Source organism: Colobus angolensis, unplaced genomic scaffold (genome assembly GCF_000951035.1).
Source record: "Colobus angolensis palliatus isolate OR3802 unplaced genomic scaffold, Cang.pa_1.0 Scaffold89, whole genome shotgun sequence".
NCBI classification, from domain to species: Eukaryota; Metazoa; Chordata; class Mammalia; order Primates; family Cercopithecidae; genus Colobus; species Colobus angolensis.
Window position 1 is genome coordinate 1,419,331 of NW_012122820.1, and position 20,889 is coordinate 1,440,219.

At 56.7% G+C, this 20,889-nt stretch overlaps 2 protein-coding genes across 7 annotated transcripts in view; one reads left to right on the forward strand and one right to left on the reverse strand.

The window, feature by feature from the left end:
• Positions 1–17,305, forward strand: part of CDK11B (cyclin-dependent kinase 11B) — a 29,021-nt gene extending 11,716 nt beyond the window's left edge. For 4 of the 6 annotated variants that reach the window (XM_011930998.1, XM_011930999.1, XM_011931000.1 and 1 more), the window contains 16 exons: positions 673–811; positions 7,239–7,375; positions 9,945–10,067; positions 10,431–10,526; positions 10,611–10,769; positions 11,410–11,475; positions 12,071–12,246; positions 13,924–14,014; positions 14,632–14,753; positions 15,021–15,126; positions 15,333–15,454; positions 15,535–15,642; positions 15,739–15,855; positions 16,057–16,205; positions 16,411–16,600; positions 16,679–17,305. In XM_011930998.1, the coding sequence (XP_011786388.1) occupies positions 673–811; positions 7,239–7,375; positions 9,945–10,067; positions 10,431–10,526; positions 10,611–10,769; positions 11,410–11,475; positions 12,071–12,246; positions 13,924–14,014; positions 14,632–14,753; positions 15,021–15,126; positions 15,333–15,454; positions 15,535–15,642; positions 15,739–15,855; positions 16,057–16,205; positions 16,411–16,600; positions 16,679–16,771 (1,994 nt within the window). In that variant the 3' untranslated portion in view covers positions 16,772–17,305. The remainder of the gene's footprint in view (positions 1–672; positions 812–7,238; positions 7,376–9,944; positions 10,068–10,430; positions 10,527–10,610; positions 10,770–11,409; positions 11,476–12,070; positions 12,247–13,923; positions 14,015–14,631; positions 14,754–15,020; positions 15,127–15,332; positions 15,455–15,534; positions 15,643–15,738; positions 15,856–16,056; positions 16,206–16,410; positions 16,601–16,678) is intronic. The other 2 variants (XM_011931002.1, XM_011931003.1) reach the window with 2 other exon arrangements.
• Positions 17,306–17,814: 509 nt separating this feature from the next.
• On the reverse strand, positions 17,815–20,809 carry MMP23B (matrix metallopeptidase 23B). Its single transcript, XM_011931004.1, has 8 exons — positions 20,141–20,809; positions 19,603–19,733; positions 19,396–19,535; positions 19,161–19,328; positions 18,603–18,767; positions 18,416–18,526; positions 18,135–18,261; positions 17,815–18,018 (listed from the first exon to the last, which is right to left on the reverse strand). Exons 1-8 carry the CDS (start codon positions 20,555–20,557, stop codon positions 17,844–17,846), a joined length of 1,434 nt encoding a protein of 477 aa, XP_011786394.1. The 5' UTR covers positions 20,558–20,809; the 3' UTR covers positions 17,815–17,843.
• Between the last annotated feature and the right edge of the window lie 80 nt (positions 20,810–20,889).

A 20,889-nucleotide genomic window follows, 5' to 3' on the forward strand; every position in this document is an offset into this window, starting at 1 on the left:
GCCCGTCTCGGCCTCCCAAAGTGCTGGGATTACAGGCTTGAGCCACCGCGCCCGGCTAGTTTTCTATTTTCAAAGTTTTTTATTTAACATAAAATCATGATTATTCGGCTGGGTGCAGTGGCCCAGGCGTGTAGTCCTAGCGCTTTGGGAGGACAAGGATGGGGGATCGTTGGAGCCCAGGAGTTCATACCAGCCTGGCTGATACAGGGAGACCCTGTCTCTTAAAAAAAAAAAAAAAAAAAATGATGGTTACTTAACGTTAGCATCATTATTTAAATATTTAATGTTCTTGATTCAATTTCATTTTCATGTGTTTTTTGTTTTTTTTTTTTTTTTGAGACAGAGTCTCATTCTTTCACCCAGGCTGGAGTGCAGTGGCGTGATTTTGGCTCACCACAATCTCCACCTCCCAGTTTCAAGCGATTCTCCTGCCTCAGCCTCCTTTAGTAGCTGGGATTACAGGCACCCACCACCACGCCCAGCTAATTTTTGTATTTTTAATACAGACAGGGTTTCACCATGTTGGCCAGGCTGGTCTTGAACTCCCGACCTCAGGTGATCCGCCCGCCTCAGCCTCCCAAAGTGCTGGGATTACATGCATGAGCCACCATGCCCAGCCTCGTGAAATTTTTGAAGTGAAGTTTCTTTGCATGACTCATTATTTCTCATTAGGGAAGCATGCTAGAGTGAAAGAAAAAGAAAGAGAGCACGAACGTCGGAAACGCCATCGAGAAGAACAGGATAAAGCTCGCCGGGAATGGGAAAGACAGAAGAGAAGGGAAATGGCAAGGGAGCATTCCAGGAGAGAGAGGTGAGCGGGCGGGTCAGTTGAGGACTTTAATGAAAGGGTGTGGTCGTGTGTCCCGTCACAGCAATGACGAAGAATTTGGCCATAGAAGTCACCTTTGGTGCAGAAGTGGTAGATAGAAACAGCACAGCGAACACGGGACGAGGCTGGCCGAGAGAACTGTCCTGAGGGAGTGAGTTTTTACTGCATCTGGAAGTCAAGAACAGGGGTAATTTGATTGAGGGAAGACAATGAAGGGATCAGAAATCTGCACGTCCGGCCGGGTGCGGCGGCTCACGCCTGTAATCCCAGCACTTTAGGAGGCTGAGGTGGGAGGATCCCTCGAGCCTAGATGGTCAAGGCTGTAGTAAGCCATGATTGCGCTGCTGCACTCCAGCCTGGTTGACAGAGTGAGACTCTGTCTCAAAAAGAAAGAAGAAGGGGGATCCCAGAAACCTTGAAACAGTCTGGAAATCGCAACACTGGACTCCTAGGACTCCTGGGCATTAGTCTGTATGTTCGTTCCCCTTTATAAGCTCAGATTCATAAGAAAGAACATCAGGGTAGCCCCACATCTGTTTTATGAACCAGGAAAAAGGCTACAGGCCAGGTGGAAGCAGGCCCATCTCTGCCTTGAGAGTGAGTCCAGAGAAAGCTTGCAAGCTGCTTCAGGAAGGGAGGAGTCTGAAGTGGAAGGGCGTGGTGGCTCTTCCTCTTCAGACTGGTTGCCAGCAGCCTGTAAAGATGATGAAAGGGCACTGGTTCTTGTTGATGCCAAAGAGTGTGGGAGACGCTGAGGCCCAGAGGTCAAGGTCCGAGACCACCTGGGAGTGGGCAAGGTTTCAGTTGGCCAAGTTCCCGTTAGTGTATGAAACATTCATGTATGCCAAGCCCTGTGCCAGACACCAAGTGTGCCTTGTCCCATGAGAGTAGAGCTTGGGATAGAAGTGTGGAGGTTGATAGATGAAATTTGAGCTGTCATTGATTTCCCAGAAGGGATAGACAGGAGAGTGAAGGAGAGAAAAGTGTTGGGGGCAGACTTGTGGGTAGGACCAATTGAGATCAGCCAATCCAGAACTGGGTGTGGTAGCAGATGCTACTTGGGAGGCCAAGGCCAGAGGTCTGCATGAGGCCAGCCTGGGCAACGTAGGGAAACCTTGTCTCTGACAAAAAACAAACTGATAAGGATAATCTGAGAAGCACTGATGCTTGAAAAACTGCTGAGCTGTGGGTGAAAGCAGTAAGAATCTGACCTTCTGGCCTGAGAGCTGCTCCCTTTACTGCCTCCACTCTGCACTTGGGAAGCACGGGGTTCCACTGGGACAGGGCAGCTGCAGGACCTGCAGTTTCCTTGCTGCCTTGGAAAGGGTTACTCCATTTAGAGCAGTGGGCAGTGGCCTTGTCCACCAGCATCCTCAGTGGAGGGAAGGAAAAAAGGCCAAGAGGTCGGCTAGAATGAAGCACAGGTTAGGAGCAACTGTGATCTAGCCAAAGACGTGTGGCAGAGACTGGAGAGCGCTCCAGCCACCGCCCACTTCTGACCAGCCCAGTCTGACCAGCCCTGAGGATGCAGCTGTGTGAAAGGGCCTCGCAGAAGATAGAAGCCGCCGCAGATGCGAATCAAGCCTGAACTTTCAGTGTGCTCCCTGTCCACACACATCCGTGGGCCAAGGAAGCCTTACTGTGGCTTGAGGTATTTCAGCCCAGCCTCTTTCCAGTGCTGGCTAATTGCCAAAGCTGTGTACACACGGTGGTGACCCCTAGGAAGCCAAGGTTGAAAATTAAAATAGGCTTATGGGAAAGAATAGGGGTGGCCATAAGCTATGTGGGAGATAGATTTCACAGACAACCAGACAGGCCTCAGTGGTAACCACTAAAGGGAAAACTTAGAATCCAGAATTGCTACAAATGTATTATCTAAAACACAAACAAGTATGACAGTGTGACCCGTATTGAGGAAGAACATCATCAGTAGAAACTGTCTGAGTGTCCAGATGTTGAATTTAGCAAAGGCTTGGAAACAACTTGTTGATGGAGCAGTAGGAATTATCCATTCTGAAGAACAGAGAGAAAAAACAAGAAAAATGAACAGAGCCTCAGAAACCTATGGTACAACATCTGCGGTACCAAAACACGTCCAATGGGGGTATCAGGAGAGAGGAAATATATTTTTTACAATAATGGTTAAAAACTTCCCAAATTTGAATTAAAAAAAAAAAATCTGCACATTGAAGAGCACAGGAAGTTTGAACTAGAATAAATACAAAGTCACATCATAGTCAAACTGGCGAAAGCCAAAGACAAAATGTTGAAAGGCCTCAGAGAAGAATGACCAATCCTATGAAAGCAGAGCTTCAATCCTGCCAGCCGCTGACTTCTTAGAAACAGTGGAGGCCAGAAGGCAGTGGAGTGGCACACTCAAACTGCTCAAGAGGAGAACCGTCAGCCAGGAGTCAAAACAGTTCTACCCAAGCGAAAGGGAATGAAAGACAGCATTCCCTGAGAAGCAGAGACTGGTGAGGTTCATTGTTGGCGAGACCTGCCTTAAGGGAAACACTAAAGGAAGACCTTCAAGTTGAATGGAAATGACACCAGACGGTAACCTGAATCCTCAGGAAGGAAGGACAGGCACTGCAGATAGCAAGTGTAGCTTGACATCAATATCCTATAAATATCTCTCCTCGTATCTTAGGTTTTACTGGAACTACGGTTGTATAGAATAGTGACACGGTGTTGTCATGGTATATAACACAAATGGACTGCACAAAGAAGAGGGAATGAAGCTGTGTTACAACAGCTTTATGTTTTACTGGAATTCAGCTAGTATTGTGAGGCATACTGTGATCCCTAGAGCAGCCACTAAGAAAACAACTTTTTAAAAAGTACAAATAACAAATTAAAATGGTATGGTGTGCTAAACATATGTAATTTAAAATCAAAAAGGGAAGAATAAAAGAGACACAGAGCAAAGCAAAAAAAGTAAATCCAAGCGTGTGTGTAATTATATGACATGTGAAAGGTCTGTGCCCCAAACAGACGGGGCCGATTATCAGATAGAAAAGCAAGATCTAACTGTATGCTGTCTGCTAGAGAATGGGAAAAGGTGCGGCGTACAAACATCAGCGCTCCTAGGAGAGCTTGAATGGCTGTACTCATACCAGATAAAACATATATTAAGAAATATTAGAAACCAGCCTGGCCAACATGGTGAAACCCCATCTCTACCAAAAATACAAAAATCAACGGGGTGTGGTGGCGGGCGCCTGTAGTCCCAGCTCCTCAGGAGGCTCAGTTATGAGAATCGCTTGAACTAGTGAGGTGGAGGTTGCAGTGAGCCGAGATTGCGCCACTGCACTCCAGTCTGGGCGACAGAGCAAGACCCTGTCTCAAAAAAAAAAAAGCTAGAAACAACAAGGAGCAAGGACTTCACAGCCACAAAAAGGCCAATGCAGCAGGAAGAAGCAGCAGTGACACATGTGAATGCATCTAACCACAGAGCCCAAAATCCGTGAAGCAAACACTGATCGAATGGAAAGAAATCCATCACTTATTAATTAGAGTTCGAAATGTCAGCCAGGCACGGTGGCTCATGCCTGCAAACCCAGCACTTTGGGAGGCCGAGGTGGGCAGGTCATCTGAGGTCAGGAGTTCGAGACCAGCCTGGCCAACATGGTAAAACCCGTCTCTACTAAAAGTGCAAAAATTAGCCAAGCGTGCTGGTGGGCACCTGTAACACCAGCTACTCGGGAGGCTGAGGCAGGAGAACTGCTTGAACCTGGGAGGGGGAGGTTGCAGTGAGCCGAGATTGTGCCATTGCACTACAAAAGAATTAAATTAGAAATTAACAACAGAAAGAAACCTGGGGAAATCTTCAAACGTTAGGAAATCTAACAACACAATTCTGAATAACCCGTGGCTCATAGAAATAATTATAAGGAAAACAGAAAATATTTTGGAGTAAATAAAAATGAAAACAATGTGGCCAGGCGCAGTGGCTCACGCCTGTAATCCCAACACTTAGGGAGGCCGAGGTGGGCAGGCAGATCACGAGGTCAGATCAAGACCATCCTGGCTAGCACCGTGAAACCCCATCTCTACTAAAAATACAAAAAATTAGCCGGGCGTGGTGGCGGGCACCTGTAGTCCCAGCCACTCGTGAGGCTAAGGCAGGAGAATGGCGTGAACCCGGGAGGCGGAGCTTGCAGTGAGTGGAGATCAGGCCACTGCACTCCAGCCTGGGTGACAGAGCAAGACTCCGTCAAGAAAAAAAAGAAAAGAAAGTGTCAAAATTTAGAGATGCAGCTACAGCAATGCTTAGAGAAGGCACTTACGAGGTTGTTAGTTCATTAACCAAGGCTTTCTTCACCTGAAGAGATGAGAAGGCAGGAAAGTAGCAGACCCTGCTGTGCAGACGCTGTAGAGACGGCAGAACAGTCGCCCGGAGTGCTGGGTCCTGGACTACAGGTGCCCACGAGGAACGGGGTTGGTGATGGAAATGCCGAAAACTGGCTCGTGGTGACTGATGGTTGCAGAACTTCATCAATTTGCTAGAAATCATTGGATTCAGTGGTCGAATTTTATGTGTCAGCTTTTATTTTGAAGTAGTTTAGGATTCACGAGAATTTGAAAGTAGCACCTGGAATCCCGAAAGCCTCTATCCAGCCTCCTCCAGCGGTGACATCCGATGTAGACCAGCATTGGCACAGTGCTGTGCACTGCTAGACTGTAGGCCTTTTTCCATTGTTCCCATTTCTTAGGTGTGTTCGTTTCTCTGTGTGTATAGTGATACCTTTTTTTTAAAAGCGTATTTTTCATATTGTGTCTGGGCTTAACTCTAGAGGAACAGGAAAAATTGACTCTCACGGATCAATGTTAGTTATTTGGCTGCTTTATGATGCAGCCAACTGCAGATATTCGGTCACTCATAGCTCCTACATTCCCAATGACGCCTTTTCAGGGAGTTTCCCCCGCCCCTCCCTTATCACGTTCATGCCCACGTAGGTGGGAAGTGGTCTGGGGTCCATGTGCCCAGACAATCCATTGCGTCACAGTTAGCACCGGGGCCTCGGCCTGAGTCTGTGGCCTTATCCCCACTTTTCCTAACAGGCTTTTCTGCCTGTGTTTTGTTTTTGTTTTTGTTTTTGTTTTAAAGCCTGTGCAGATTTATCTCAGTTAATTTGGGTTTAAATTTGGTTGTCATACATACTTAAGGAAATTCTCGTGTTTTAGAGCTACTAAACAGAAATATGTTAGAACCGGTGGGGTGTCTTTTTGTTTGTTTTTCGAGACAAGGTTTCACTCCTGGTCAAGCAGTCCTCTCACCTGTGCCTCCTGAGTAGTTGGGATCAGCGTTGCACACCACCATGCCCAGCTAGGTTTCTGATTTTTGTAGAGACAGGGTTTCACTACGTCTCCCAGACTACTCGTGTGACTCATTGGGGACAGAGCTCTCAGAATGTGTATATTGGCCAGCAAAGTGGCTCATGCCCGTAATCGCAGCACTGTGGGAAGCAGAGGCAGGAGGATCAGTTGAGGCCAGTTCAAGACCCTGTCTCTACTAAAAATGCAAAAATCAGCCTTGTGTGGTAACACACGCCTGTAATTCCAGCAACTCGGGTGGATGAGACACGAGAATCGCTTGAACCCAGGAGGCGGAGGCTGCAGTGAGCCGAGATCGTGCCACCGCACTCCAGCCTGGGCAACTGAGCAAGACGCTGTCTCAAAAAAAAAAAAAAAAAAAAGAAAAGAAAAGCGGCCGGGCGCGGTGGCTCAAGCCTGTAATCCCAGCACTTTGAAAGGCTGAGGCGGGTGGATCACGTGGTCAGGAGATCGCGACCATCCTGGCCAACACGGTAAAACCCCGTCTCTACTAAAAATACAAAAATTAGCTGGGAGTGGTGGGCACCTGTAGTCCCAGCTACTCCGGAGGCTGAGGCAGGAGAATCGCTTGAACCCGGAAGGCGGAGGTTGCCGAGATTGCGCCACTGCACTCCAGCCTGGGGGGCAGAGCGAGACTCCGTCCCAAAAAAAAAGGAAAGTAAAAGAAAAACTCCATGTATCGAGGCCGGGCGCGGTGGCTCAAGCCTGTAATCCCAGCACTTTGGGAGGCCGAGACGGGCGGATCACGAGGTCAGGAGATCGAGACCATCCTGGCTAACACGGTGAAACCCCGTCTCTACTAAAAAATACAAAAAACGAGCCGGGCGCGGTGGCGGGCGCCTGTAGTCCCAGCTACTCGGGAGGCTGAGGCAGGAGAATGGCGTGAACCCGGAGGGCGGAGCTTGCAGTGAGCTGAGATCCGGCCACTGCACTCCAGCCTGGGCGACAGAGCGAGACTCCGTCTAAAAAAAAAAAAAAAAAAAAACCTCCATGTATCGAACTACATAGAAAGCCAGTATACGCGATAGCAAGCTTTCTGTTTAGGGGGAATGATGGCGTGTGCCTCTTCCAGGGACCGCCTGGAGCAGTTAGAAAGGAAGCGGGAGCGGGAACGCAAGATGCGGGAGCAGCAGAAGGAGCAGCGGGAGCAGAAGGAGCGCGAGCGGCGGGCGGAGGAGCGGCGCAAGGAGCGGGAGGCCCGCAGGGAAGGTAGGCGGCGCGGTGGCGGCTGTGCTCGGCGGGCGCGTGTCTGCTGCCCCCTGGTGTCGGACACTTGCTGTCACAGGCGGGTGCTTGGTTCCTGTGCTTGGTTTTGCCCCTGCCTTTGTTTTGGAGAGAGTTTTGCTCTTGTCACCCAAATTGAAGTGCAATGGCGTGATCTCGGCTCCCTGCAACCTCTGCCTCCCGGGTTCAAGTGATTCTCCTGCCTCAGCCTCCCGAGTAGCAGGGATGACAGGCACCCGCCACCATGTTCAGCTAACTTTTTGTATTTTTAGTAGAGACAGGGTTTCACCATGTTGACCGGCTTGTCTCGAACTCTTGACCTCAAGTGATCCACCTGCCTCGGCCTCCCAAAGTGTTGGGATTACAGGCCTGCCCCTACCTTTTTAATTTTTTTTAAGACGGAGTCTCGCTCTGTCACCAGGCTGGAGCGCAGTGGTGCTATCTCAGCTCACTGCAGCCTCCGCCTCCTGGGTTCAAGCAATCCTCCTGCCTCAGCCTGCGGAGTAGCTGGGTTTACAGACGCCCGCCAGCACGCCCAGCTAATTTTTGTATTTTTAGTGGAGACAGGGTTTCACCATATTGGCCAGGCTGGTCGCAGACTCCTGACATCAGGTGATCCGCCTGCCTCTACCTCTCCAAGTGCTAGGATTACAGGCATGAGCCACCGCAGCTGGCCACCCCTTCCTTTTTTATTTCCCCAGTTTTTAGAAACTGTGATGAAACATGTATATTGTTGTCCAGGATGGAGTGCAGTGGAGCAATCATAGCTCACTGCAACCTCGAACTCCTGGGCACAAGTAATCTTCCCACCTCAGCCTCCCGCGTGGCTGGGACGACAGGCGTGTGGCACCACCCTCGGCTCATTTTTCAGTAGAAACAAGGTCTCCCTGTATTGCCCAGGCTGCTCTTGAATTCCTGGGCTCGAGGAACCCTCATGCCTAGCGGACAGTTTTTCCTTTTCACTTACAATGTTTCAGCCCGTTGTCTTCTGGTCTCCAGAGTTTCTGGTGAGAACGCTGATGATCTTACTGAGGATCCCTTGGATGCTTTTAAGATTCTCTTTGGCTTCGGGTTTTCGTGTGGGTCTCTTGATTTCATTCTACCTGGAGTTCACTGAGCCTCTCTAATGTTTACATTCATGTTTTTCATCACATGTGGGGGGTTTTAAGTAATTCTTCAGATACCCTCTCTGTTCCTCTCCTCCTTCCTGGACTCCCACGGATCTCTTGGGGTCCCCGAGGCCCCTGAGCACTGCTCACTTTTCTTCAGTCTCTTCTGCTTTTTCCTCAGATGACGTGATTTTATTGTTGTGTCTTCAGGCAGAGGAAATGAGTTTCTGTTGTGAATATTTACTTTTTAGTGTTTGTTGTGAATATGTACTTATTAGCTCTGGAATTTCTCTCTGGTTTCTCGTTGGATCTTCTGTCTCTGTTGATATTTCCGGCGTGTTCACGCGTCATTTTCTTGATTTTCTCCACATCTTCCTTTTGTTCTCTGAGGAACTGAAGGTTAAGACAGTTCCTTAAGTCTTCGTCTGGGACATCTACCATCAGGTGATTTTCAGGAACGGTGTCTGTTGGCTTATTTTTTTCCCTCTGAATGGGACATACTCTCCTGTTTCTTTGTTTCTCTTGTGTTTTTCTTAGTCAAAAAAATGGACATTTGAATCTCATGATGCGATTCTTCCTGGTCGCCACTCAAGGGTGTGCTCGTGCTGGTTTGGTCGTGCTGGGCTGTGTCTGGGGTCGGCCTGTTGTGGAAACTTGGGCTCTTCGGGGGTCTTTTCCGAGCCTGTGCCTCTCCCTGGCCATGTGCAGATGCTCTTTAACGTTCCCGTCAATACAGCTGTTTCTCATGTTTTTGTCCTGACATGTCTGCCTCCTAAAGGGGGAAAAGAGAGAAATGAAGGGGGCAAAGGGGGACGTGGCGCTCATGCCCTAGAAGTACCTTCAGCCTGGGGGGCAGCCGTGGCTGCTGCCTCTTCATGCCTCTGGGGTGGGACGCGCAGTCATCACACTGACCTCGGGTGCGTGTGTCCGTCTGCCCTCCTGGGTCTGGCGAGCTGCATGCAGGCTGCTGCTTGCCATGGGGGGAGTGGGGTGGGAGCCACTAAATGTGTGAAGAGGTGACGTTGATTAATGAATCACAATTTACTCGCCAAGATGTCCCCTGACGTTGCAAACCTTCGGTAGACTCCAGAGCACCTCAGTAGTTGCACAGGACTGACCTGTGAAGCAACTGCTATCTAGGTGGGGAGACTGATTCCCAGTGCCTCCTACTCCATCTTTCCAGAATCTTCTCCCGCCCCTTGCTTTTTGACCAGTGAAGATCAGTCTGGAAGGTCCACCTGGGTCCTTGGGCTCACGGCCTCCAGGTTGGAGCCTTTTCTGCCTGGGCTTCTTAGCCTCTGACCCCGATGCCGTCAGCACCGTGTGCGCGCTGTGCGTGTGTCTGCCAGGTGTGGGTGTGGGAGACGAGGCAGCCGTGCCTGGGTGGGGCCTTTTGAGGAAGGCAGTGTTGCTAGTGCCGTCTCCCCCTCTGCCCTGCACGCCAGTGTCTGCACATCACCGAACGATGAGAGAGGACTACAGCGACAAAGTGAAAGCCAGCCACTGGAGTCGAAGCCCGCCGCGGCCGCCGCGGGAGCGGTTCGAGCTGGGAGACAGCCGGAAGCCAGGTGAGGCCAGGACGGTGTGAGTCTTTTCTGGGGGATGTGTGGCATAAATTGGTAAAATTCATGTAATGAAAGCCCAGCTAAGTAATGTCTTCAGAAGAAAATGCTAGATGTGCTGGCTGAAGTCCTCTCGTGTTGTGAGAGAGACCATGAGTGTCTGTGTGCAGCCAGGACACACAACGTGTGTTTATCCACTGGGACCTTGCCACTGGCCCCATTAGAGAAGTGGCTTCCAGCATCTGTGGATAAGCTGGTTTCTTACCAAGTGAAGTTAATCATGCGAAAGGCACTAGTTTTGGGGTGGTGTTACTTTGTTTGTTTAAAAAGCATTTCCCCAAATTCACCTTTAATGGTTTATTTCATAAGTGAAAGAAGAGAAAATGGAAGAAAGAGACCTGCTGTCCGACTTACAGGACATCAGCGACAGCGAGAGGAAGACCAGCTCAGCCGAGTCCTCATCAGGTACCTGGACCCGCCTGTCCAAGGCCTTGACCACTGCTGCCAGGAAGGCCCAAGTTCACCCTCCGCTCTGCTGTCTTTCTACAGCGGAATCAGGCTCAGGTTCTGAGGAGGAAGAGGAGGAGGAGGAAGAGGAGGAGGAGGAAGGAAGCACCAGTGAAGAATCAGAGGAGGAAGAGGAGGAGGAGGAAGAGGAGGAGGAGGAGACCGGCAGCAACTCTGAGGAGGTGTCAGAGCAGTCTGCTGGTGAGTTGCCGTGGCGACTGTGTGAGGTGTTGTGACTTCACTCTGCTGGTGAGTCGCTGTGGCGACTGTGTGAGGTGTTGTGACTTCACTCTGCTGGTGAGTCGCCACGGTGACTGTGAGGTGTTGTGACTTCACTGTAGTGTTAGAAACTGCAGAGAAATAGCTGGTGGGCGGGGGAGTTGAAACTCCCTTCTATCTAGGACTTTCTCAGGACACCTCCACATAGATTCTTTTGTTTGTTTTTTGAGACGAAATCTTGCTCTGTTGCCCAGGCTGGAGCACAATGGCATGATCTCGGCTCACGGCAACCTCCGCCTCTCGGGTTCAAGCGATCCTCCTGCCTCGGCCTCCCAAGTAGCTGGGATTACAGGCGTGGGCCACCACACCTGGCTAATTTTTGTATTTTTAGTAGAGTCAGGGTTCCACTATGTTGGCTAGGCTGGTCTCGAACTCCTGACCTCAGGTGATCCACCCGCCTTGGCCTCCCAAAGTGCTGGGATTACAGGTGTGAGCCACCACGCCTGGCCTCTGTGTCGATTCTTGGGAACACTTGTTGCTTAGCTGAAGCGGAGCCTGCATCCTGCCTGTGGCAGTACTCACCTCAGTGCTGGTCTGAGCAGACGCCTCCTTTCTCTTGCAGAAGAAGTAAGTGAGGAAGAAATGAGTGAAGATGAAGAACGAGAAAATGAAAACCACCTCTTGGTTGGTAAGAGGCCTCCTTGGAGACAGAGCACCCTCCTTGTCTGTCTCCAAGTGCAGCGGCCCTCTCTTAAGACAGCTGGTCCTGCGAGGCATGGGGCACGCCAGGGGCTGGGTCCAGGCTGCCTGATTCATTGGCCCCTCCACTCTGTGCCGGTGGGGCCCGCGTTCCTCAGTGAGGCACAGTGCTAACCAAGGACATCCTGTGTGCCCAGCAGGGCCGCGGAGCTGGAAAGCCCAGGCCCAGTTCCCCACAGGGGAGGCCAGTCCGATGGTGGCTCGGCCTGTCCCTGCAGAGTGGAGGCCTGGCCTGGCCTCCGGCCGGCAGTGAGGCTGTGTCTCCGCCTGGGGGACATGGATCCAGGCGTGTCCCCTGCGGGACACCACGTACCTCCTCCCAGCTCAGCATTTGGGCTCTTTCTCAGCCGAGCCTGCCAGCACTCCTAGGCCTCAGTGCCTGGGGTCCAGGGGGCGAGAGCCCAGCACTAGCACCTGCCAGCAGGACACAGGGCAGCCCTGCCACGCGCTTCATGTCCCCGGGGCAGGAGGAGGTTCGTGATCCTTGCTTGTCCTAGCTTCATAATTAGGTTCAACTTTTCCAGTTCCAGAGTCACGGTTTGACCGAGATTCCGGGGAAAGTGAAGAAGCAGAGGAAGAAGTGGGTGAGGGGACGCCGCAGAGCAGCGCCCTGACAGAGGGCGACTACGTGCCCGATTCCCCTGCCCTGTCACCCATCGAGCTCAAGCAGGAGCTGCCCAAGTACCTGCCGGCCCTGCAGGTCAGGCCCTCCCCTCGCCCCGGGTCGCTGTCTGCATTGGCGGTTGGAGTTACCGCAGGGGCTGAGCGAAGCCTGGCCCCCGTGTTGGCGTCTGTCTCCTCACAGGGCTGCGGGGCCCACCCGGGCAGTGAGGGGCAGGCACAGCCGCTGGCCCCTCGTGCTTCTGGTTCCTGCCTCTTTCTCGTGCTGGACGGAACTGGGTGGACAGGGAGGTGCCCGCAGCTTGGAAGGCAGGCAGCCTGGGTGTGCGGCTGCCCTGCTGTCACTGCCACCTGAGCTGTGTCCTCCTCCGCACTGGAGAACAGTGCCCTCCAGTTGACCCCTGCGTGGGTGGGTTATGTAGGCACCAAGGCCTTGTTCCCAGCATCTGTGCAGGGCTTGGATGGTGGCTGCGGGAGTCAGTGTAGATGTGTGTGGCCAGAAGCCTTTTGTTCAGGCAGCTGTCAGTGAGGCAGGATGTTGCTTGGAGCGGTTTGGAAGGCACAGGCCTGAGAAGGTGCCAGTGGCCTCGGGGCCTGGGAGACCTGCAGGGACTCGGCCCCTCCTTGGTGCCTGTGGGGAGACGTTCTCTCTGGCACATGCGGCAGGCCTCTGTCGACTGCTCTATGCATTGTGAGCGCCTCTGCCCCTTAGTGTTCCTGAGCATAGGCGTTGGGCCACAGGCCACCCGGAGTACGTGACATCCGGCCTGGGCACCGGCCCCAAGGTACAGGCAGGGGGAGGTGCCGTGGCATGGGGTGCCATGCTGCACCTGGCAGGTAGTACCCGTCCTCAGTGTCATCCTAGTACAAGCAGGGGGCGCACCCAGTTTGACAGGGACACTCTCTGGATGGCCTTTTTTTTGGAGACTGGGTCTGGCTCTATCGCCAGGCTGGAGTGGAGTGGCTTAATTGTGGAGTGGAGTGGAGGCTCACTGCAGCCTACACCTCCCAGGCTCAGACAATCCTCCCATCTCGGCCTCCTGAGTAGCTAGAACTACAGGCGCAAGCCACCATGCCTGGCTAAATTTTTAATTTTGTAGAAAACAGTTTTGGCCGGGCACAGTGGCTCACACCTATAATCCCAACACTTTGGGGGGCCGAGGTGGTGGGTGGATCACGAGGTCAGGAGTTCGAGACCAGCCTGACCAACATGGTGAAACCCCATCTCTACTAAAAATACAAAAATTAGCCAGGCATGGTGGCGCGTGCCTGTAATCCCAGCTACTCAGGAGGCTGAGGCAGGAGAATCGCTTGAGCCCAGGAGGTGGAGGTTGCAGTGAGCCGAGATCTCGCCATTGTACTCCAGCCTGGGTGACAGAGCGAGACTCCATCTCAAAAAAGAAAAAAAAAAAAAAGAAAACAGTCTTGCTGTGTTGGCGAGGCTGGTCTTGAACTCCTGGACTCAAGCAGTCCTCCTGCCTTGCCCTCCTGAAGTGCTGGAGTTACAGGCCTGAGCCCTCACACCTGGCTGGGGTGGCCTTCTGTTCACACTGGTTTTGTTTCACAATAAAGTGTCACATGGGCTTGCAAGGAAACAGACTTTGAGAACTTAGCTGCTCCCAGCCCTACCCCCTGCCCAGTCCCACAGCTCTGCCCTGCAGCCGCCCGGCGCCAGCTGTGCCGTGCCCGTGGACGCAGCCGCCCTCCTTCCAGCTGGCATGGCCACTGAGACCTCACGTAGCCGCTCCCTCCCCAGGGCTGCCGGAGCGTCGAGGAGTTCCAGTGCCTGAACAGGATTGAGGAGGGCACCTATGGAGTGGTCTACAGAGCAAAAGATAAGAAAACAGGTGGGTGGAGTCCCGGCTCACCCCACAAAGACAAGGGGAAGTGGGGCAGGGCCTGGCCGCCCGAGAGGTCCTGCCTCACCTGAGCAGCTACTGGAGGTTGGACCTCTCAGCGTCTCCAGAAGCCAGAGGTCAGCCTGGCCCTGGGGCTTTGCCACTCCCTCGCAGTAGCAGGCGGCCTGCCCCACAGGGCCAAGACCCAGCGCATGGAGTGGTCTGCGCCAGGGCTGGTCTGCAGGTTTGCATTCCCAGCATCCCGCCCAGCAGGCGTGTGAGCCGGGGACTCTGTTGGGGAGTCAGCCACTGGGATCCCAGGTAAGACCAGCTCTGTTGGGGAAGTTGACATGGAGTCAGCGTGGCCGCTGGGATCCCAGGTGGCTGTATGTGGCTGTAGGTGCCTGTGGGTGTCCATGGTGCATTGAGAGTGGGGAAGTCGTTGGTCCGTGGGTGTTGCCATGACCTCGGATGGGGCATTCTCCTGGTGCCCACGTGCCTCCACCTAGAACGAGATCCCCTCCGTGAAATGCACTCTGGGCACTGCCTGTGATCCTCACTGAGCAAGTCCGCTGTCGGACCGTGATGTTGAGAATGCCTCTCGGTGCCGTCTGTTTTCTTCACAGATGAAATTGTGGCTCTGAAGCGGCTGAAGATGGAGAAGGAGAAGGAGGGCTTCCCGATCACGTCGCTGAGGGAGATCAACACCATCCTCAAGGCCCAGCATCCCAACATCGTCACCGTTAGAGTGAGCCTGGCCCCACCGCGCACACCCTGGGGGGAAGGCTTTTCCGACGGCCCCATGTGGTCCTGGTGCTGTCCTGGGGCCAGGTGCTTCCTATACACTCCCCTGCGCTTAGCAAAGCCCTTCACAGACCACACAGAAGCAAGCATTCACCCCCCGGGTGGCACTGGAGGTCCTTACTGTCCCTCAGCATCTGCGCCCGGGTTCGGGGGGTGGCAGGGGTTGGGGGGGCCCTGAGGTGCCCAGCACCCACAGAGCCATGCCCTGCAGGAGATCGTGGTGGGCAGCAACATGGACAAGATCTACATCGTGATGAACTACGTGGAGCACGACCTCAAGAGCCTGATGGAGACCATGAAGCAGCCCTTCCTGCCAGGTACAGCGCGCCCCAGGCCTCTTGGCACACAAGCGGGAGCAGTGTCCTGGTCGCCCCCGCGGTGACACTGCTGCAGGGAGGGCCAGCTGCATCCACAGGGAAAGCCCTGAGAAGCCTGTGTTGCTGCTGAGGCAATTGGGCCACCCTAAATGCCCTGGGCTGAGGGCGGTCAGGTCCACATGGGAGCCTGTCTCGCTCCCTCCCAGGGGAGGTGAAGACCCTGATGATCCAGCTGCTGCGGGGGGTGAAGCACCTGCACGACAACTGGATCCTGCACCGTGACCTCAAGACGTCCAACTTGCTGCTGAGCCACGCTGGCATCCTCAAGGTGAGCCCCCCCCCCCCACTGAGTGGCCCATCCCAGGGAGACCTGCCCGGCCCCCCACAGCCGCCCGTCTGTCCTTGCAGGTGGGTGACTTCGGGCTGGCGCGGGAGTACGGATCTCCTCTGAAGGCCTACACCCCGGTCGTGGTGACCCTGTGGTACCGTGCCCCAGAGCTGCTGCTTGGAGCCAAGGTGAGTCCTGGGCATCTGAGAGCCTCCCCTGCCCCCCATGCAGTCTCCCACAGCTCCGCGGGCCCTGGCCCTCCTGAGCGCCTCTCCTGTCCTCAGGAATACTCCACGGCTGTCGACATGTGGTCGGTGGGCTGCATCTTCGGGGAGCTGCTGACTCAGAAGCCTCTGTTCCCCGGGAAGTCGGACATCGATCAGATCAACAAAGTGTTCAAGGTGGGTCTGGGCCCTGCTGCAGGTGTGCTGTGGGGTTGTGCAGGAGCTGCAGGAATTGGGCTGGGGGGCACAACGGTGCTGGGTTGAGATGGGGACCGGGGCCACCGAGAGCCCTCCTGGTGGTTTGTCTTCTCTGCTGGGACACAGGTGCCAACACCATGGGCCACGTGGCGTGGCTGTTGAAACACCTCTGTCTTTCAGGACCTGGGGACCCCCAGTGAAAAAATCTGGCCCGGCTACAACGAGCTCCCAGCAGTGAAGAAGATGACCTTCAGCGAGTACCCCTACAACAACCTCCGCAAGCGCTTCGGGGCCCTGCTCTCAGACCAGGGCTTCGACCTTATGAACAAGTGAGCCCAGTGCAGCCGGCGGCAGGAGGTCCCGAGCCATAGTGGGGGCTTCCCGGTCCCAGGCCCACCTGCTGGCTCACCACTTTCCAGAACTGTTCTGGTGCCTGGTGCCCCATGCCCTGAGCCCTGTCCCAACACAGCCCATCTCTGGGGGACCTAGTGGAGCACCCAAGCACTTCCCGGGCCTCTGGGCCTCTCCCCGCAGGTTCCTGACCTACTTTCCCGGGAGGAGGATCAGCGCTGAGGATGGCCTCAAGCACGAGTATTTCCGCGAGACTCCCCTCCCCATCGATCCTTCCATGTTCCCCACGTGGCCTGCCAAGAGTGAGCAGCAGCGCGTGAAGCGGGGCACCAGCCCGAGGCCCCCTGAGGGAGGCCTGGGCTACAGCCAGCTGGTGAGGGCCTGGCGGGTGGGGCGTGCCCACAGGTGGGCTGGCTGGGGCCGGGTCCTCACGGTAGCCGACTGGCCCTAGGGCGACGACGACCTGAAAGAGACGGGCTTCCACCTCACCACCACGAACCAGGGCGCCTCCGCCGCGGGCCCCGGCTTCAGCCTCAAGTTCTGAAGGTCATAGTGGACCCCGTCCTGGGGAGAACTCAGCTGGGACCACAGGCGCGGCTACTGCGCCTGGAGCTGCCATGAGACTCGGAACTCCTCATCTTATTTCCATGTTTTGTTTTTGTATTTTGGTTTGTAAATTTGTAGAATTAAATCATATTCCTTGTTGTGGAGGAAAGAGCTGTGTTTTCAGGTCTCCCTGACTTGCCCAGGGAGGAGAGGGTGGGCATCTGCGGGCACCTACTTGGGGCAGTACAAACCCCCCCACACCCTCTCCCACTCGACACACCGGCCTGGCTGGGCCATGATTGGGAAAGGAGCAGGTGGAAGTCGGGTCGATTATTTGATCTTTGGAGCTGGAGGCCTGTTCCTGTGTTGGGATGAGTGATGCTTTCCTGCCCCAACTCGCTCGTCCAGGCAGCGCTGTCCACACAGGCCCCTGGCCCCCAACCCCCAGCCCCAGGTATTCTGGCAGCCTCAGCAGGTTTTTATACCAGGTTGTTACGAGTTTTAAAATGTATTAAGATATTCTTGGAGGAAAGCTCCCTGTGTCCTCCTTTCAGTAGCCTGGGACCATGTGTGGGAGGGGAGTCGCAGACCACCAGGCTCTAGGGGAAGAGGGTGGGGTGGGTGGCTGTGGCCTCTGACCCCACGTGGGCCAGTCTCTTTCCCAGGCAGGAGGGGTGCTCCTATCTCCAGGGGGGCTCCACCCTGTGCCAATCCAGCCTCCACCCACATCCCCTTGCAGAAGATCCTGGAGACCCATCCCAGGAAGCTCCCCTCGCGTCCCTCCCCCATCTCTGAGCAAGCCCTAGACAGAACCCAGGCTTCCGGGTACCCCACGTGCTGTCCCCGGCACTGCGGCCTCCACTATCCCACTTTCCCAGGGGCCACCTTGGCAAAGCCTGTCCTGTGCTGTATCTGTCGTCTGCTGTGCAGGAAAGCAGGGGGTGCCTGGCCCCAAGGACGCCCACCTCTTGGTGGACCAGGGGCTGGGGTGTCCACCTGCCCAGACTGCCCGCTGCCCTCCCAAGAATGAACGAGAAGACATCAGAGAGAAAGTGCTTTATCAGCCGGGCTCAGCCCCGCACACGGACTCGCCAGGAGTAGGTGGTCAGCACGCGCTGCTGGCGGCGCACCACGCAGGTGTAGGTGCCCTCATTGACGGCGTTGGCAATGATGCTCAGGTGTGCCTCACCCAGGGCCAGGTAGCCGGGGTAGGAGAACTCCAGGGGCTCCTGGTCCTTGTACCAGCTGCAGGGGGGCGGGGTGTCTCCTGCAGGCGCAGCCCCCACCGACTGCCTGCCCTGCACCCCTGCCCCAGGGCCCCAGGCTGCCCACCCTGAAGACCCGCCAGGGCGCCCACTTACTACACTTTTCCTTTCTTGTGGAGAATCTTCTGGCCGCACCGGAAGGTCACGTTCCTGCCCTCTGGCACCAGCCTGGTTTTGGTCCTGGGGGGCGGTGGGGTGGTGGCCACCGTCGGGAAGGGGAATTCTGCTCCGGGTCGGGGAAGAGCCCCATCAGCGTCCCCTCAGCCCAGACCATAGCCAAGACTCAGCCCCCAGCAGCCCCGTCCCGGCCCGTGGGAGCCCAGACCATAGCCAAGCCCCAGCCCCCACGCAGCCCCGTCCCGGCCCCTGGGCATCACCGTAGCAGAAGTCGCAGCTGCTGGGGCAGAGCCTCTTCATGAGGCGCCGGCGAGCGTCGCAGAAGCCCCTCCGTGCCCAGGACGCGCACACGAAAAGCCTGTCCAGGCATCCTGCCGGGAGCGTGGGGAGCATGGCCTGGCTCAGGACCGCCCCATCCCCGCCCTCCCGCCCCACAAAGGGACTCACCGTAGAGCCGGTGCAGCCCCCACAGCTCGTCCTGGGACAACGCCTTCCAGCCGCGCAGCGTGGCATTCAGGTGCATGAGCGCCCGGCCGTGCTGTGAGTGCATCAGGCCCAGCGCGTGGCCGATCTCGTGGGCCGCCACGTGCACCAGGTCCGTGAGCCACACGCCTGCGGGCCCCGGGGGTCAGCGCCTGGGAGCCCCGGGCCCAGCCCCGCCGCCCGTGGGCCAGCTCCCCGAGGCCCGGCACATCTGCTGGAGCGCAGCCGCGGAGCCGCCCTCCGCCGCAGCCACGGAAAGATAAGAATGTTCTGGGCCCAGGCGGTGAGCTCGGCCCCCAGGAATGCAGCTCCTGCTCCCGCTCCAGAGTCGCAGGGGGATGGGAAAGGGAGTTCAGGGCTGCCGGGACTGGGGGCTCCCACGGGCTCCCCTCCTCGCCTGCTCAACTCCAGTAGCAGCCACCACCCCGGAAGGTCCCTCCTGCCGTCTGCCCCAAAGCCCGACCGCGGCAGCCCACTGCGCTGCGGAGGAGAGGCCTCCAGGAGGCCAGCCTGGACGGTCACCTTTCTTCCAGCTGTAGCGCGTGGGGCCCAGCACCCAGTACTCGCTGTCGTCGAAGTGGATGCCGCCGTGCGGGGGGAAGAAGGCATGGGCCAGCTCCCCCGTGGGGCCGTCGAAGCAGTGGTGCAGCGCGGAGACCAGGCAGTCCGTGTGGTTGATCGGGTAGAAGCCTGAGGGGAGCACGGGGCTGAGAGGCCAGGCGGGCACGGCCGGGCCGGGGCGGGGGCGGGCGCCCACCTATCCGGAGGTCGCTAGGCTGCTCGGGGGCCACCTCGCGGAAGCTGAAGGGGGACACGTCGCTCCACATGCGGAAGGCGGCAGCCAGGGCCCGCCGCGTCTCCCGCGGGCTCAGCAGGTTCCGAGGGAAGGAGAGGATCCTGCAGGGAGAGTGAGCTCAGCGGGGGCCGGCCGCGCCCCCTCCCCCAGGGCCAAGCCAGGGCGCACCTGTAGGTGAGGTTGAAGTGGTCCCAGCGCAGCCTGGCTGGAGTCAGCGTGTAGCGGCGTCTGCGGGGGGCCAGTGGGCCCGGGACCCGGGTTGGGGGGACCCCCGAGAGGCCCAGCGCAGCGGCGTCTCCCTTCAGGGAAGAAAGCGTGCGTGGGAGGCATCGGTGACGGTCCCCAGGGCCAAAAACTGCCGCGGAAAATGGACTGGAAGGAAACGGGGGTGGGGGTGCCCAGGGCTGGGAGCGGGCGTGGCGGGTCCTGTCTGCCTGTGGTTTCGGGTCTCCTAACCTGAGCGTCCTGTTGCACGTCCCTGGGAACGCGGCGCAGTGGAGGCGAAGGGGCTGAACAGCAGGGCGCGGCCTCCCACCCCTCCCAACAACTGGACACAGGGGCGTCCGACCCTCCGACCTCGGGACGCACATCCGGACCCTCAAACACCCCACACACCCCGCACACGTCCTGCGGGCCCCCAGACAGACCAGATCCACAGACGTGAGAACCCCCACCCCGACACCTGGCCTCCCCGCCCGCCGCTCACCTGCGCTGCGCTCCAGGCCGGCACCGCCGGGGCCCCCAGCCGGGCCAGCAGCACCAGCACGGGGAGGAGGCACAGGGCGACCAGCGCGGCTCCAAGCCAGCGGCGCTCGACGCCGGCCCCCGGGGCCTCCGAGGGGACACGGGCCCCGCGGCCCATGGCGGACTTGCTGTGGGGCTCAGGGCCGCATGGGGCAGCACGGCGCGGGGGCCCGGGCCGCAGAGCCGCCGGGGAGGATCTGGAGGGGAGGCAGTGGCTCGGGTTACAGCCCCGTGGGTGGGGGGGGAGACGGGGCGGGAGAGGGGCAAGGCTGCCCCTGAAGGGAACCAGCTGGCCCGACCGTTGGCCGAGCTGCCTGCTGCCTCCAGCCGGGGGCATGGAGACCCGCGTCCTGTGGGCCAGGGGCAGAGGCCTGGGCATGGCCTGCTGGGCGGGGTCCTCGGAAGGGGGGAGCGAAGAGGGCCCCAGGGAACCCGGGAAGGGCAGCGCCAGGGCTCCCGCTTAGGAAAGGGCAGCCAGTGGGGTCCCCGAGCCGGCTGGGCAGTGAATGACCTGGTGGCTTTTTTCCCAAATGGAATCCCCAACAATCCCTGAGCCCCACAGGAGCGGAGTCTCCATCCTGGCCCAGGCGGCTGAGCTGGGCCGCAGGGGACGCGCCGCCCGCCTGACAGTGTCCCCGAGAGCTGGGAGGGGACGGCAGGATGGGGACGTGGCAGTGAGTACGGGGCGGCGGAGGGGGAAGCGGGGAGGGG